Source organism: Theropithecus gelada, chromosome 5 (assembly GCF_003255815.1).
Source record: "Theropithecus gelada isolate Dixy chromosome 5, Tgel_1.0, whole genome shotgun sequence".
NCBI lineage: Eukaryota > Metazoa > Chordata > Mammalia > Primates > Cercopithecidae > Theropithecus > Theropithecus gelada.
Genome location: NC_037672.1, coordinates 103,504,679 through 103,519,490, shown reverse-complemented (window position 1 = coordinate 103,519,490; position 14,812 = coordinate 103,504,679). Strand labels below are relative to the sequence as shown.

Sequence of the window (14,812 nt, the reverse complement as noted above, 5' to 3'; positions counted from 1 at the left end):
AAATAGCGAGTTTCTATTTTCATTTTCTCCGTGCACCTAATAGCTCACACTTGCAAACCAATTTGTTTCAAAAGGATCTAGTTAGTTAAAAATAACATTAAAATTGTAATGAACCATAATAAAAAGCATGAGAAACGTATAAACTTAGAACTAGAAAACGGCATAGGGTTGTCTTTTTATGAATTAAGTAGGAAATGTTATCATTACTATATAAATGAATTCAACATCAATAGCAGCAGTAATAGCTAATATGTATTAAGTTATTATTATGTGCCAAGCGCTACAGCAAAAGTTTTATAGGTACCCTTGCATCTAACTCTCACAACAGCCCAGTGAGGTAGATACTATTACTATCCCTGACTTGCAGATGAGAAAACAAATGCACAGGAAAATTTAGTGATATGCTCCAAATTACAGACTGGCAATTAGCACAATACTTGTAATTATAACTCTATTGACAGATGTGCATGTAACTTAAAAAAAAAAATCTGATTTCTGACTTTGGTCACAATCACTGCGGGCTCAATTTATACTTTTTGGAGAGAATGATATTTTCTTTACTATCTACTATAGGATCTAATCAAAATATAAATAAAAAATCTTGCAAACTTTCAGAATTCACAGCACCAGATCCTAACCTGTGAGAAGTGACAATTCGCTCCTTCAAAACACTAGCAGAAATTTAATTTTCAAGGAGATATCAGACCCCTCTCAGGGTCTCTGCAGGTCTTACTGTTTACAAGAAAGCAAACTAGTTTGAAGACCTTTTCACCCCTCAGCAGAAACAATCTTTTTACTTATCACTATACAGAATCAGAAAGACCATAATATTTCCGTGACCAAGAACAATGTGATTGAACTAGCCACAGACTCTGTAAAATCTGTAGAAGAGAGATGAGAGGAAAAACCTCAGGACAACATGCAGCAATCAGTAAAAGAAAACAATTTTCTTCTTACTGCTTGGTACTTGGAATTGCAGCACATTCTCATGTTGTGTAATAACCGCAACAATGAGGCTGGTTCTCTGATATGGCCACTCATAAGAGCACCTGATACATATTAATAACTTTGTGTTCTATAATCTGGCTTCTATTAACGCCTTTTCTCTTTATTTTACATGAGTCAGGTGGACACATACCTAGGCACAAATGCTATATATATATATATTTTTTTTGAGACGGAGTCTCGCTGTGCTCCCAGGCTGGAGCGCAAATTTTAAACATCCTACATTTGGCTAGTTCTGATTCCATCCAGAATATGGTTCTGCTGGGTTGGAGCTGCCGTTATGTTTTAGAAAGAGCCCTGCTATCCAAAGTGGGGACTGCAGATCAGAAACATTACCTGTGTTTGTTAGAAATGCAGAGTCTCAGGTCCTGCTCCAGACACACTGAGTCAGTCTTCATTTTAACGAGATCCCCTTGTAATTTGTGTACACATTAAAGACTGAGAACAGCCAGGCGCAGTGCCTCACACCTGTAATCCCAGCACTTTGGGTGGCTGAGGCAGGCGGATCGCTTGAGGCCAGAAGTTCAAGACCAGCCTGGGCAACATGGTGAAACCCTGTCTCTATTAAAATAACCATGTATTGCAGGGGGAGCAGGAAAGGAGGGGGCTCTTCCTGACAAGTGCAGGTTGTCAGGCGTTGGAACCCTGCTGGGTCTGTCATGTTCACACCCAGGTCATGGCTGGTTGAATAAAAAGTTGAGTGTTGGGGACCAAGTGTGTCTACTCAGATGTGAATCCCTGTCTCTATTAAAATTACAAAAAAAATATATATATATATATATATATATATAGCTGGGTGTGGTGGCGCATGCCTATAATCCCAGCTACTCAGGAGGCTGAGGCACAATAATCACTTAGGTTGCAGTGAGCCAAGATCATGCCACTGCACTCCAGCCTGGGTGACAGAGCAAGCCTGTGTCTCAGAAAAATAAATAAATAAGTAATAAATAAATAAATAAAGATAAAGACTGAGAGATACTTTCCTTAGTAAATCTGATTTAGTAAATGTGTCATAAGGATTAGGAATCTACATCTTAAGATAAGCATCCTATGTTATTTTAGTTAATAAACGTCCTATGTTATTTTAGTTAAAATGGGCTTCTGACAACACTGGGGGAAAAAAAATCTGTTTCCTGGTCCAAGTTACGTTATATTCCTTCTAGTAATACAAATTTCCTAGCTAAAATTGGACATATCTATCACAATCAATTGTAAAGGAAAATCTGAAAGGTTAAAAATAGAAGTTAATAAAACATTCAATGAATTTTTAAAAATCAGTATGTCCAAAATAAAATAAACATGATTAAGAATCAGAATCCTCACTTTCCTGCTGAGAAGAGCAGGGTTCTATTCCTCTGCCCCCTCTCTGAAGGAATTATTGCTATAATGAATTACTGTCATCAATGATACTGCAGTTGGACAGTTTAAAAATTACTGCATAAAGTCAACAAAAAGACAATGAAAGTCACCCGAAATATTATAAACTGGATATATTCATGGTTACTATTTTGGTCTTTTTTCTTCCAGACTTTTATATACATCCAGACATATGCAAACATATATTTTATATCTAATTGGAGTCAAATGGCAAGTACAGTTTTGTACTTTTCAGGTAACATTTTTGTAACATGGGTGTTTTACAAAATTATTAAATATTTTCCAAAAAAATTATGGTTAATAGTTGTAAAAGATTTCATTATATATTGCTAGACCAGAAAGTATGTCCCCCTAACTTCCTTTAGTTTGGGTTCTGCAGAAAATTTTTTCAAATTTCTTTGCTCTGGGATAGCTCCTACCCCTCTGAAACCAGAGTTTTGTCTTTGCAAAGTGGCGTTTTAACAATCCCCTGCAGCAAACCTATGGTGTCCATACAGGCATACCCCCACTTACGGCTGCTTTCCAGGCTAAGTTTGTGCAGCACGTTTCCGCTCTCCCCAACCCTCATTCCTAAATCCAAGGTCAATCCATTAGTCTCAAAAAACAGGCAATGAGAGCCATAATTGGTGAGGGATACTGGGTTTTGTAGAGTGTGGTCTCCATACTTCCTAGTTTAGCCCAGACTGACCTAAAGTTGATTCCAGTAAACTCTAATCCCAAGACTCAAATAATCCCATGGTTAAAACAACTTGGGAAAAGATACATTATATGCCTCTCTTAAGAGATTTACAATACTGTTAGCCCATTAGAGTATTGAGAAGTCTTACAGTTAACAAACCTATTTAACTTAGCTAAACCTAGGATTTCTTAAATGTATTTGACCTTAGAAGTTTTTAATGCATACAATTGCATAATATTTTAGAGAAATAATGCTCTATAAAACACACTTTGAGAAGCACAATTCTGTCTCATTAATAAAAGAACAAGAATTTTATGCTATATCAAATAACTCTGGTGTTGCTCAAATCATGCCTACCGCATTAGCCCTGTAAATACATCTTATTATATTTCTAGTCATATAACCTAAAAAAACCTAGGGTCCCTCAAGCTAAAATTGTTTTTAGGCTGGGTGCAGTGGTTCATGCCTAGAATCCCAGCACTTGGAGAGGCCAAGGTGGGAGGATTCTTTGAGCTCAGGAGTTGGAGACCAGCCTGGGCAACATAGTAAGACCTCATATCCACAAAAAATAAAAATAAATAGCCACCCAGCTACTTGGGAGGCTGAGGCAGGAGGATCGCTTGAGCCTGAGAGACTGAAGCTGCAGCAGCCTGGGTGCAGACCTGCTGCACCAGCCCTGTCTCAAAAAGAATTATTTTAAAAATGTGTTTAATATTTCATATCACACATAAAAAGTTGCAACCTTAATCACACATTAAGTTCTCCCCATCAGAGTTATTTACAGTGATAAACAAAACACAGTAATCTTTTACATTTCATAGTAACTCAGAATTCACAAACACTAGATCCCTTATCTCTGATCTTTGAAGCTACTCTATGAGAAAGGGAAAGCTAGGAATATTCCCTCCATTTTACAGAGAAAAAATTAGGGTGGAAAGCACAGTAACTCTTCCAAAGACACGTACCTCATAAATACTCATACTAGTCCAAAGTCACGTACCTCATAAATAGAGGTGAAAATCAGGACTAGGTTTTCTGATTCAGTATATTCTATCTTTAGTAGTAGTTAAAACCCCTCAATGCCAAATGTTTCAATGCTATTTTCATATTCCTTTTCTATGCTTTTCACTATTTCTCAGTGTCATGCTTAAAATTTAGAAGTATATTAGACTTAGAATTTTCTAGAGATTGTTTATTTTCAATGGCTATATTAAGCTATATCAAGATAAGAAAAAAACATAATCTGAATTAACTTTGATTATTTGGGGAGGGAATATCAGAACCAACGAGTAAAATTTAGCTAGTTAAGCATATGAAGGATTACTTACAATGAAAAAAATTAAACCCAATATAAAATTCCATTTCATTCCGTTCAACAAATATTTTTGCGTGCCCACTATGTGACCATTTGAGGAAAAAAACATCTGGAGATTAAATAGCTGCCCATAATTCTCTACTTTGCAACAAAGAGAAATGATTTCGATTACAAACCATGTTAAAAGACACCCGCCCTGTGATCAGTATTGGGTCAGATTTGACTATCATGTATCTTTGACGCCATCATTTGTGACAGATTTGGAAAATAATGTGCAAAGGACCAGCCAAAAAGATTGTTAAGTGGGTTGAAAAACAGCATTTCTAAGAAAAGATTAATAAAATATAAATTATTGGGCCCAGTGAAGAAAGAGTGAGTCATTTCCTGAAAGTGTCTTTGAGTATATGTTGTATGGGAGCTGGGGACAGTGAACAACTGTGTCCATTAATCTTGAGTATCTGACAATATTAAAAAGGCATAAACTGTAGTTTCATAAATTTAGGTTAAATATAAGGAAGACTGCTCCAATGGTGGGATGAGTTATTAGAAGGGACCTCAGTCACCTTTGGAGATGCTGGATATAATTGGGAGGATTTAACAAAGACCTCATAAGAATATCACACTTAGATAATTAATGTTGGTTTAGATGAAAATTTTTAGGCCCCATATTAAAATACCAAAAGTCCATTATAACTACCACATCTAACCAACTGCTTAAAGTTTAAATAACTTTTCTGTCTTGTACCCCTTTCTTTTGGAAGTAGCAAATGGACAAAACCTCCAGTGTCAATGGTACTTTGTTTATTCTTACAGGAAACATTGTTTTAAGGCGTAGGAAGATATAATAATATGCCACAGATCACAGACTGGCTATGAGCACAATACTTTTAATTGTAACTCTAGACAAATGTACACGTAACTTTATGAAAAAATCTGATTTCTGATTTTGGTCACATTTGCCAAGAGCTCAATTTATACTTTCTGAGATAGCTACTTTTTTCTTTAATAATCATCATAGGATCCAATTAAAATATAAATAAAAACTTAGCCTTAAATCTTGCTAACATTAAAAAATTTGTGCAAGCTAGTAAATATATGCTGTGAGACATCACCTCTGAGTTAATATCATTTTCCTTTCCTTAACATTGGTATGTTCACAGTAAAAACACTAGAGAAAAATCAGTATGTTTCACTACTTCAGTGTGTACTATATAGTATATGCACCTTACTGATTTTCTGAAATCTAAAAAATGCTGTATTCCACAAGTCATTTGGATAAAGGATTTTGGACCTGTACTCCAGGGGAGAGATGACTTGGGCCAGGGTAGTAGCATTGGAGGTGGTGAGAAATGGTCATACTTAAATATAATTTGAAGGTAAAGCTAAAAGGATTTCCTTACATATTAGATGTATGTATGAAGAAAGTAATTAAGGATGAATCCACATTATCAGACCTTAGCAACAGGTGATGGAGGTCCCATTACCTGGGATAAGAAAGGCTGAGAGTAGAGCATGTTTAAGGGAAGAAGAGGAACAATTCTATACAATTCTACATATATATATACAACGTCTATAAAAATAGACGTTGAGTTTGAGACGTCTATTTTTATCCAACTGGATAAGTTAAGCAGTCAGCTGATATACAGGTCTAGAGTCTGGGGGAGAGGTCTGGGCTGAAGACGTGTTCTTGTTGTAATGTTTTTCTTCCTTGATTTTCTTTTAGAATATCTTTACCGTCTTTTATCAGGGCGACAACGCACATACATTATAAGGAAAAGCTCTCTTTCACAACCTCTTCCATTAAAAGAAATCTTTCATACCCCATAAATATATTATTATGTTAATTAAAAATTAGAATTTAAAAATATCTTTCAATGTAAAGAAAAACACAATTAAAGTAGAGGGCTATTTGAAGGAGATTGTCAAATAGTGGCCATAATTCACATCACCTAAAAATTTATGAGATGAGGTGAGCTAAATTCTGTTCCAAGATCTGTGGAGAATAAGGATGGTTTAAGAATTTATGCCAGAAGTGAAGAAAATGTTCAGTAAAGAAATGGTGTTGAACTGCAATAGTGCTAAGGTTCCTTTCTGTTTTCACAGTGAATAGACACTGGTTATTTGTCCTGAATTAAAAACTTAGCACCCTTCCCTTTTTTAGAATATACGCTATAACCATGAGACAGCAAGTCAAAAAGCATCTAAAGCATTCTCACACATGCTAGACTTAATAAGCAGCTATTGCTGAAGATGAAATGAGAGTGGAATTTAATTTTTGGCAGGAGTTTCTAAAGGCAGCAATGCTATCTGTGGCATGCAACAGCCTTGGCATTTGATCAAGGCAATCCTTTCCCAGAGCATGTCTTTAAGATCACACTCTCTTATAATGAATGCTCCCAAACATCATTGGAACTCTGTATTTCCCCAATTTTATTGAACTAAATTTTATTGGTGAACTTCAGTGTCATTTTTATGTATTGGCATAGAGAGGAATACTGGAAATAAAGAGAAACATTTTAAAAAGAGAAAGCATTTTTTAAAATTCCCAGAAAGATGTATTCTTTCATCATAATGAAAAAAATATTTAGCAAATCATCTTACATTAAATAGCCAAATTTCCCTGTTACCCTAAGGCAGCAAAATAATATAAATACCATAATTACTTAAGCACTCATAAATGAAAATCCCGTTGTATGATCACAATGAGATGAGAATTTAAAAAGGAGAGTAATAGGGAGAAAAAGACAGTATCTGAGATGCAGAGAGGGGGCGAGGAGAAAATTACAAAAATACAAATTTCAGAAAATAGTTATGCACATATAAAATGTGGGAACTACCATCTAATTCCCCTAAAAATTATATTGATATAATTTTTAAGTCTAGTCTTATTAAGTCTAGCATGTGTAATATATTTTTACATATATTTTGGGAATTACCATCTAATTCCCCTGAAAATTATATTGATTATCCAAATACATCTGACACAACTATATCAGAATTAGAGAATCTCGATCTTTCTTTAAATGGACAATTACCCAGAGGAGAAAATTTAATTGAGAGTCACATACAAGCAAAATTCAGCTCTAATATCCCCTTTATTTAGTATTTATTTATTCATTTTCTTGAGACGGTGTCCCACTCTGTCACCCAGGCTGCAGTGCAGTGGCACAGTCACAGCTTACTGCAGCCTCAACCTCCCAGGCTTAAGCAATCAGTCCACCTCAGTCTCCCAAAGTGCTGGGATTATAGGTGTGAGCTGCCACACCAGCTTAATTTTCCCCTTTAAATAATAATAAATGTCAATATTTTATCACCTGATAAAAAGTTATAAAGGTATTAATATAAAAGGCACAAACTTTAGCTTCATCATGGAGGAATGAGAAAAGGAACAAAATAAACTGGTAACGTATAAAGGAGGAGACAGGTAGAGTGAATGCAAAGGTAACTAAGAATAAGCGAAGTGACACAGGACAAACAGATAAATATGAGGAACAGATGAAAGTTATAAAATGCAAATTTTGGTCTGGTAATAAATTAACCTTTTTCTCCTTCAAAACTCGCTTCTCTTCCTGAATCTTCTATTTCCATTGGTGGTGCTACCCTTTACCTAGTCACCTGCTAAGAATCTGGGAGTCTTTGATCTAATCCAACCCCAGTGTAGGTCTAACTACCAGTTTACAGCAATCCAAGGGGTAGCTGTCCAGCTTCTCTCATCTGTCCCTGACATGACCCTCCAATTTACTGGCAGTCTACTGCCTGTTACATTGCTTTCTACTTCTTTGCATTTGTTGGGCTGTCCCCGTTAACTATAATATCTCCCTTTCCTCATCCACTTCACCCCATTTCACTCGGGAAGGCCTCCCTGAATATTGCCTACCCAAAGACTGATGAGGTATCCCTTCATTCTTCTCCCATAGTGTCCTACACAGATCTCTTTCACTAACATACTACCACTGGTATCTTCTGAGTAACCATCTTTCCCACCAGACTGTGACCTTTTCTGTTTCATCTTTACATAAACCCAATGGCTAATACAAGGCCTCCTTGACACTCTAAAGACATTCAAAAATGTTCACTGACTGAATGAATGAAGGGTTAGATTAAAAGTAACACAGCATGGAATACAGTTAAGTTCCCCACCTCTGAGAGTTTTCAAGTAAATCCAACTATGTCAGAATTCCCATACTGGCTAAGAGCTGTCATCTACCATATGACTTTGTGATATTCTTTCCGTTGCTACATACATTTTTACTTGCCCAATTAGACTGACTCTTTATACAGCTCTTTATAATATTTGTCAATAGGGACATATGATTTTACATAGCTAGTTCTTCTTACAAGTTTCATTCTTATTCAAGGCATGGCCTGTGGTTGAAAAGTCATTATAAATGAGCCTACCGAAAATGTGCTAACATATTAGACTTACTGAACACATCGCCTCTGGGTTTCTGAGGATCTATCTGTACCCTGTTGTCAACTGTAATCCCTCCTGGAGGTGTACTGGCAGCTGGTGCTATAGTTGTCAGTCTGGTGGTTGGCCTTTCTGGGGTTGTAGCTGGTAGAGGTGTTCTGAGCTCTGTTGGCAGGGGTGGTGGTGGTGTAGGAAGTGGTGTTGGCTTTGGTGTAGGTCTTGTTGTCGGCTTAGAAGTAGGCCTGTCGGTAATAATAGGAGGAATAGACGCTGTCTTCGGAGGCCACCAAGTACTTCCAACATCAGGAATCCTATTATTATGTCCTCCGTCACCCTTTAAAATGGTACCATTTCCCTTTGGTACATGAATTGGACTCGAAGGTTCAATCATAACTTTTGGGATATCTGAAAGAGTCAAAGACTTAAATTGGTATGTAACCATTCCTCCCTAAAAAGTGAAGCATTATACTGACAGACACATAAAAACATCTCATGACAACTAGTATCATTTTTCAAATTTAGAATATTACCTACTGTAAGTCATACTATTTTCCAAATAACAAATATATGTGTGTGTGTATGTGTGTGTGTGTATATAAAACACATACATACGTATTCATATATATACATATATTCATCCTTTGCATGTATGTAACAAATATATTGGTGTGTTTCCATAAAGAATATGTATTATTTGCAACATAAAAACGTTTTAAATATTTGTGCAGTGGAAACAGACAACAACTAATGAGAATTTTTAAAATGCAGAGACATTCTAAGTTTTTTTAATATAAGAAATGCATAGTTATAATCTATGCTGTATCCCTGTGCTACATGTATATTATAAAAGTGTGTTTAGAATTGTCTAAAGACAAATACTTTTCTTATCCACACTTTATATAAATTCAATTCACATAAATACAGTTTGAGTAAATGTTCTACATATTGTTTTATGGTCGGTTTTTCTTCCCCTTTACTGATAGATACAACTGCTTTTAAAAAGACATTTTCATAGGTTGCAAAGATCATCTGTGGCATCTTTTTCCTTGATAATCTTCACCAAAAAGAATCAATATTTAATCTGCCTGGAATGATATACTTCATTCCAGGATTCCTGGAATGATGACTCTTTAAAAACCCTTTAATCCCCAAGATTTTATGCACCATGGTTTTCAGTAAATATTTTACTCAGGAAATTTAAAAAATTATCTTCTGTCACATGAAATGTATGCTAAATTATGACTTTAGGGTTTTTTCATGTTTATCTACTACATAACCACTACTCCAAATAAAACTTTTAAAACATTTAAAAGCAAAACAGTTCTGAATGTAGAGGAAATAAATAAGGGAAGGCCTTTTTTTTTTTCTTCTGAGACAGGGTCTCGCTCTCTTGCCCAAGCTAGAGTGCAGTGGCATGGTCACAGCTCACTGGGCTCATGGCAGTCTTAAGATCCCAGGCTCAAGTGATCCTATTACCTCAGCCTCCTGAGTAGCTGGGACTACAGGTATGTGCACTGCACCTGGCTAATTTTTAATTTTTTTTTTTTTGTAGAGACAGGTCTCATTATGTTGCCCAGGCTGGTCTCGAACTCCTAGTCTCAAACAATCCTGCCGCTATGGCCTCCAAAAGTGCTAGAATTACAGGCATGAGCCACCGTGCCTGGCCGGAATGATTTTTTTAATAGTAGAGTTAGGAGGCATACAACAGAGGGGAAAATGTAGAATATATTCAGATTATCTCACCATCAAAATCTAATGCTAATGGCAAACATGTATTTCTGATTTTAACAAAAGCAAATTCTCAGGGAGGACTCTATAATTTCTTTTTAGCTAAAAAGAAAATATTGAGAGATTTCAGTGAAGAGATTCAAATACTCTTAAGATTATGGTGTATTACTGAGTCCTTAGTTTTTACAAGTACCTGAGCAAGTGATTTTATTGTTTGTGGAAATCAAAGACAAATATAACCAATTATGGAATTATACTTCTTTGATAATCTTATTCCTTATCTTCCCTAGCAATGGCCTTTGTGTAATCCTGTATTTCCTGCTAGAATTTAAAGCTGAGAGACAAGTGCTACTCACACACACAAGTCAGTCCATCGCCCTGGTATCCTTCTTTACATTTGCACTTGTAGGACCCATGTATATTATAACATCGAGCAAAGCTGCTGCACTGATACTGACCAAGTGAGCATTCGTCTATGTCTGCATCAGAAAGTAGGAAAAGAAGAGGCTTATTTAGGAGATAAATATGACATGAAAAATATATACAGTTTCAAAAATGATTTTTTTTGGCAATGTGATGATCTACATAAAATTGGCAGATAAACAAAAGAAATAAAGTACATGTAGACTGGGAACTACCAGTGGTTGAATTGGATGTCTGTTGGTTTGTTCAACTTAATGCCAGTACTCTCCCCTGCCCCTGACATACCAGCCATCACCACAATTACAAGATCTTTCAGTGCTCTAGGAAGAAACAACACAAAACAATGGTTGGGTTTCATTACCATGACATTGGTATTTGCCTCCAATATACATGAGATCGAAGCCTTTATGACACTTGCAGATGTAGCTCCCAAAAGTGTTGACACATTGCCTAAACCTAGGGCAGGAGGCTCTTCCTGTAGCACATTCATCAACATCTAGAAACATAAGTCAATAGCATTTTAGGAAGAGCAAGGGCATGTTAAGACAGAGTGGGTTTCAAAATAAATAACTGACTACAAACGGTTGCCTGGCATCTAGCAGCTCATCATAAATGGTATCCAGCTGGTTGCCCCTATAGGCAACATAAATTCCACATATCCAAATTTCAACTCATCCTTCTAAGCCAAGTTATTATTTTCTTGCACCCTATATATTAGCACATACTGCACCTGTATCTACCAAGTTGCTTAAACTAGAAACTTGAGTCATTCTTGAACTAGAAACAACCCTCTTTCCTTTAACTCCCAAATCATCAAGTCCAGTTAATTCTATCTCTAAAAAAATTATTTGATTCTGTCTACTTTTCTCTTAATCCACCATCACTACCCTATTTGAGGCCACCATCTCCTGGGTTAGACCGTTACAAAAGCCTCAAAACTGCTTCTTTTGCTGTTACTTAACCCCTCCAAAGCATTTCCAACCCAACTGTCAAAATGATTCCATTAAAACATACAATCAGATCATTACTATGCTCAAAACCTTTTAACTATTTCTACTTGCACTTTGAACTAAATCCACATTCCTCCCCCATGTCCTTGAAGGCCCTGCAACAAATCACACTCACCTACTTCACCCATTATATCTAGAGCCACCACTCCTCATATTCACACCCTGTACTTGAGCTACATGGGCGTTCTTCTTTGAAAAACCTCACATAGGCCAACCTCTCTCTCACCGCAGTGCCCTGCAATCTCTTCAGCTGCTTGGCTGTTTCTTCACATGGCTAATGATACAGGTCTTACCTTAAGGCTAATAGACACGTTCTGTTTTTCTCTCAATACCTCATGTTAACACTTGGCATTGTCTGTAATTTTATGAGGTATTTATTTCTCTTCTGTCTCCCCTGTTAGCATGTCAGCTTTGTGGGGATCAAAATCTTATCTGTTTAGTCCACTGCTACACATCCTAGCACTCAGCACAGTGTCTGGAGTATAGAAAGTACTCAGTAAATATCTCTAATCACCAAACACTTCCATTCATTCAAGGATTATTACATGCTAGGTATTGTGCTAAACTCTTTGCATCCACGATCTCATTCAATCTTCCTACCAGTTCTATGTGGTGTTATTTCCATTTTAAAGATAAGAAGACCCAAGCTCAAAGAAACAGAGTCTCTTGCCTAAGGTTACATATCTAGTATATGGAAGAGTCCAGACTCTCAATCCTACACTGTCTTCCTAATTCACCAGAAAAAAATCTGAGGCCAGAAGTACAACACATACAATCTAGCCCTGTCTACCTGTTCAGCTTCATCACTCATTGCTCACACTTGCCGCTTAAATTCTAGGAATACTGTTTCCCTAAATATTGTGCTTCTCTGAACTGCAGTGCCTTTGCACATAGGGTTCCCTCTGCCTGAGGCCTCCTCCTATTTCTCATTTTAAAAACAATAAGGCTCCCATTATCCATTCACAGAGATGTCCTCTTCTGAGACATCTGACATCTTCTGAAAGATAGCTAATTACCTGACATAAGTAATTGCCTTTTTTTCCCTACTCCCATCACCTTTCACTTCCTCCCTTTATCCTATAGAGGCTGCTGACAGAGATGCTTGACTTTACAACTCACCTACACAGGTCCTCCCATCAGGAGCCAGCTGCAGGCCAGGGGAGGGGCACTGGCACCGTATTTGTCCTTTAACAACATCACAGCCATACTGACAGTTTGCCATGGAGCAGGTCAGGGCACCTGGAAAGAGAGTGACTGGCTGACTCACACAGGTAGAAAACAAAATCTGTAAAGGAAGTAGCTATATTTTTTCACTTGTCCTGAAATCAGTGACACTGAACAACAAGGAAGACAAAGAGGCCCTAACTATCAAACATCTAAAGAAAGTAAAGGAGGAAAGGAAAGAAAGCATTAAAAGACAAATATAAAACTATTGTGCATAGATTATCTGGAAATTTTTCCAGTGGCCAAGGAAAGTGAAGAATTGAGGTATTTCTCCAGAGTACTCAAGCTAAGTGCTATTCTTAACTAAACATCCAAGTAACTGTCTCAACTGCCCATGAAATTTCTCTAGGGGAACAGCAGATTTCCCACTGAGTTGCACAATGTTAAACATGTATTCACCTCATTCCAAAAAGTTTCATGCTACACTTACGCAATGTTAAATAAAATTAGCTAACTATTTTTATTTTATGCAACTCAGTTAAATGATAATTCAGTAAAAATAAAAATCAAGTCATTAATTGTTGGATATCATATGAATACCTCAATTCAATGATCATCCTGTATAGAATTTTAGAGCATATTAGACATATTATGTATATTTCTTATTCAATGACATGGATTAATAGATAATTAAATTATGCTAATTGGGTACTTATGCTGGTGGTTCCACACAATAATATGTCTAGTTACAAAATTGTTTTCAAATCTAATGTATCCATCTTATACATCCAAATGGTAGAAAACACACATTTCTTCCTTATAAAGATATACATGAATTCTACTTTTCTGGTATCATATTCATTTATTTTTTATTTGAAATTGTTTTCTAGAAGTCTTAGACTATTATTAAAGTCTAAAATTCTATAAAAGCGTAAAGGCCTTTATAATGAAATACAAAAATTAAGTAAGAAAGTATTTATGAATGATTTAAAATCACAAAACAGACCTGATGGATTCTGTCTGGCAGTCCCTAAATAGTCAGTAGTGTTCTTTTTTTTTTCTTTTTCTTTTTTTAACCTGGAATCATTCGTCTATGCCCAGATAGAAGACAGGGGTAAACATGTTTAAAAAAAAAATTAGAAAACATACTTAGTTTTGTAATTCTTGATCTAAATACCATTTCCTAATCAATTTAATATTGGCACCCATGATAGAAGAATATTATACATCAAAAATGGTGCCACTAATTTTGATTTTCAGTTCCTCAGGCACATATATAAACACATGCACACATCTTGTTTAGCAGAACCCGGGAGGCCACTTTCACAAAAGCAAGCTCCCAGAGCACAACAGAAACAAGCCCAAAGCACTTTTAAAAGAGTTAAGATTCTTGACATACTTGAGCAGGAACCATCCGGCATGAGCATATATCCGTTGAGACAGTAGCACTTGTAGCTGCCATAAGTGTTCATGCACCTGTGCTTACAGGGCCGAGGCTTCAGGCCACACTCATTTAGATCTGAAAACAATGTGGGTCGAAGCAGAAAAATTACAAAACCTCAGCACTAATGTAAACCATTTAAAATTCTTTTCTATATTAAAAAATGAAAGAGAAAAATAGGTCAAGCTACAGTAACTTATCATTTACATAAGAGATAGAGAATGTTCATGCAATATTAATTTGAAGGTTGGTTACACTA

General features: G+C 36.2%; 1 protein-coding gene across 8 annotated transcripts in view; it reads right to left on the bottom strand.

The window, feature by feature from the left end:
• The window catches only part of NPNT (nephronectin), a 77,164-nt gene that overhangs the window by 19,452 nt on the left and 42,900 nt on the right, over positions 1-14,812 (bottom strand). For all 8 annotated transcript variants that reach the window (XM_025386450.1, XM_025386452.1, XM_025386453.1 and 5 more), the window contains 5 exons: positions 14,512-14,631; positions 13,068-13,187; positions 11,300-11,434; positions 10,872-10,994; positions 8,803-9,192 (listed from right to left, as the gene is read on the bottom strand). In XM_025386450.1, the coding sequence (XP_025242235.1) occupies positions 8,803-9,192; positions 10,872-10,994; positions 11,300-11,434; positions 13,068-13,187; positions 14,512-14,631 (888 nt within the window). The remainder of the gene's footprint in view (positions 1-8,802; positions 9,193-10,871; positions 10,995-11,299; positions 11,435-13,067; positions 13,188-14,511; positions 14,632-14,812) is intronic.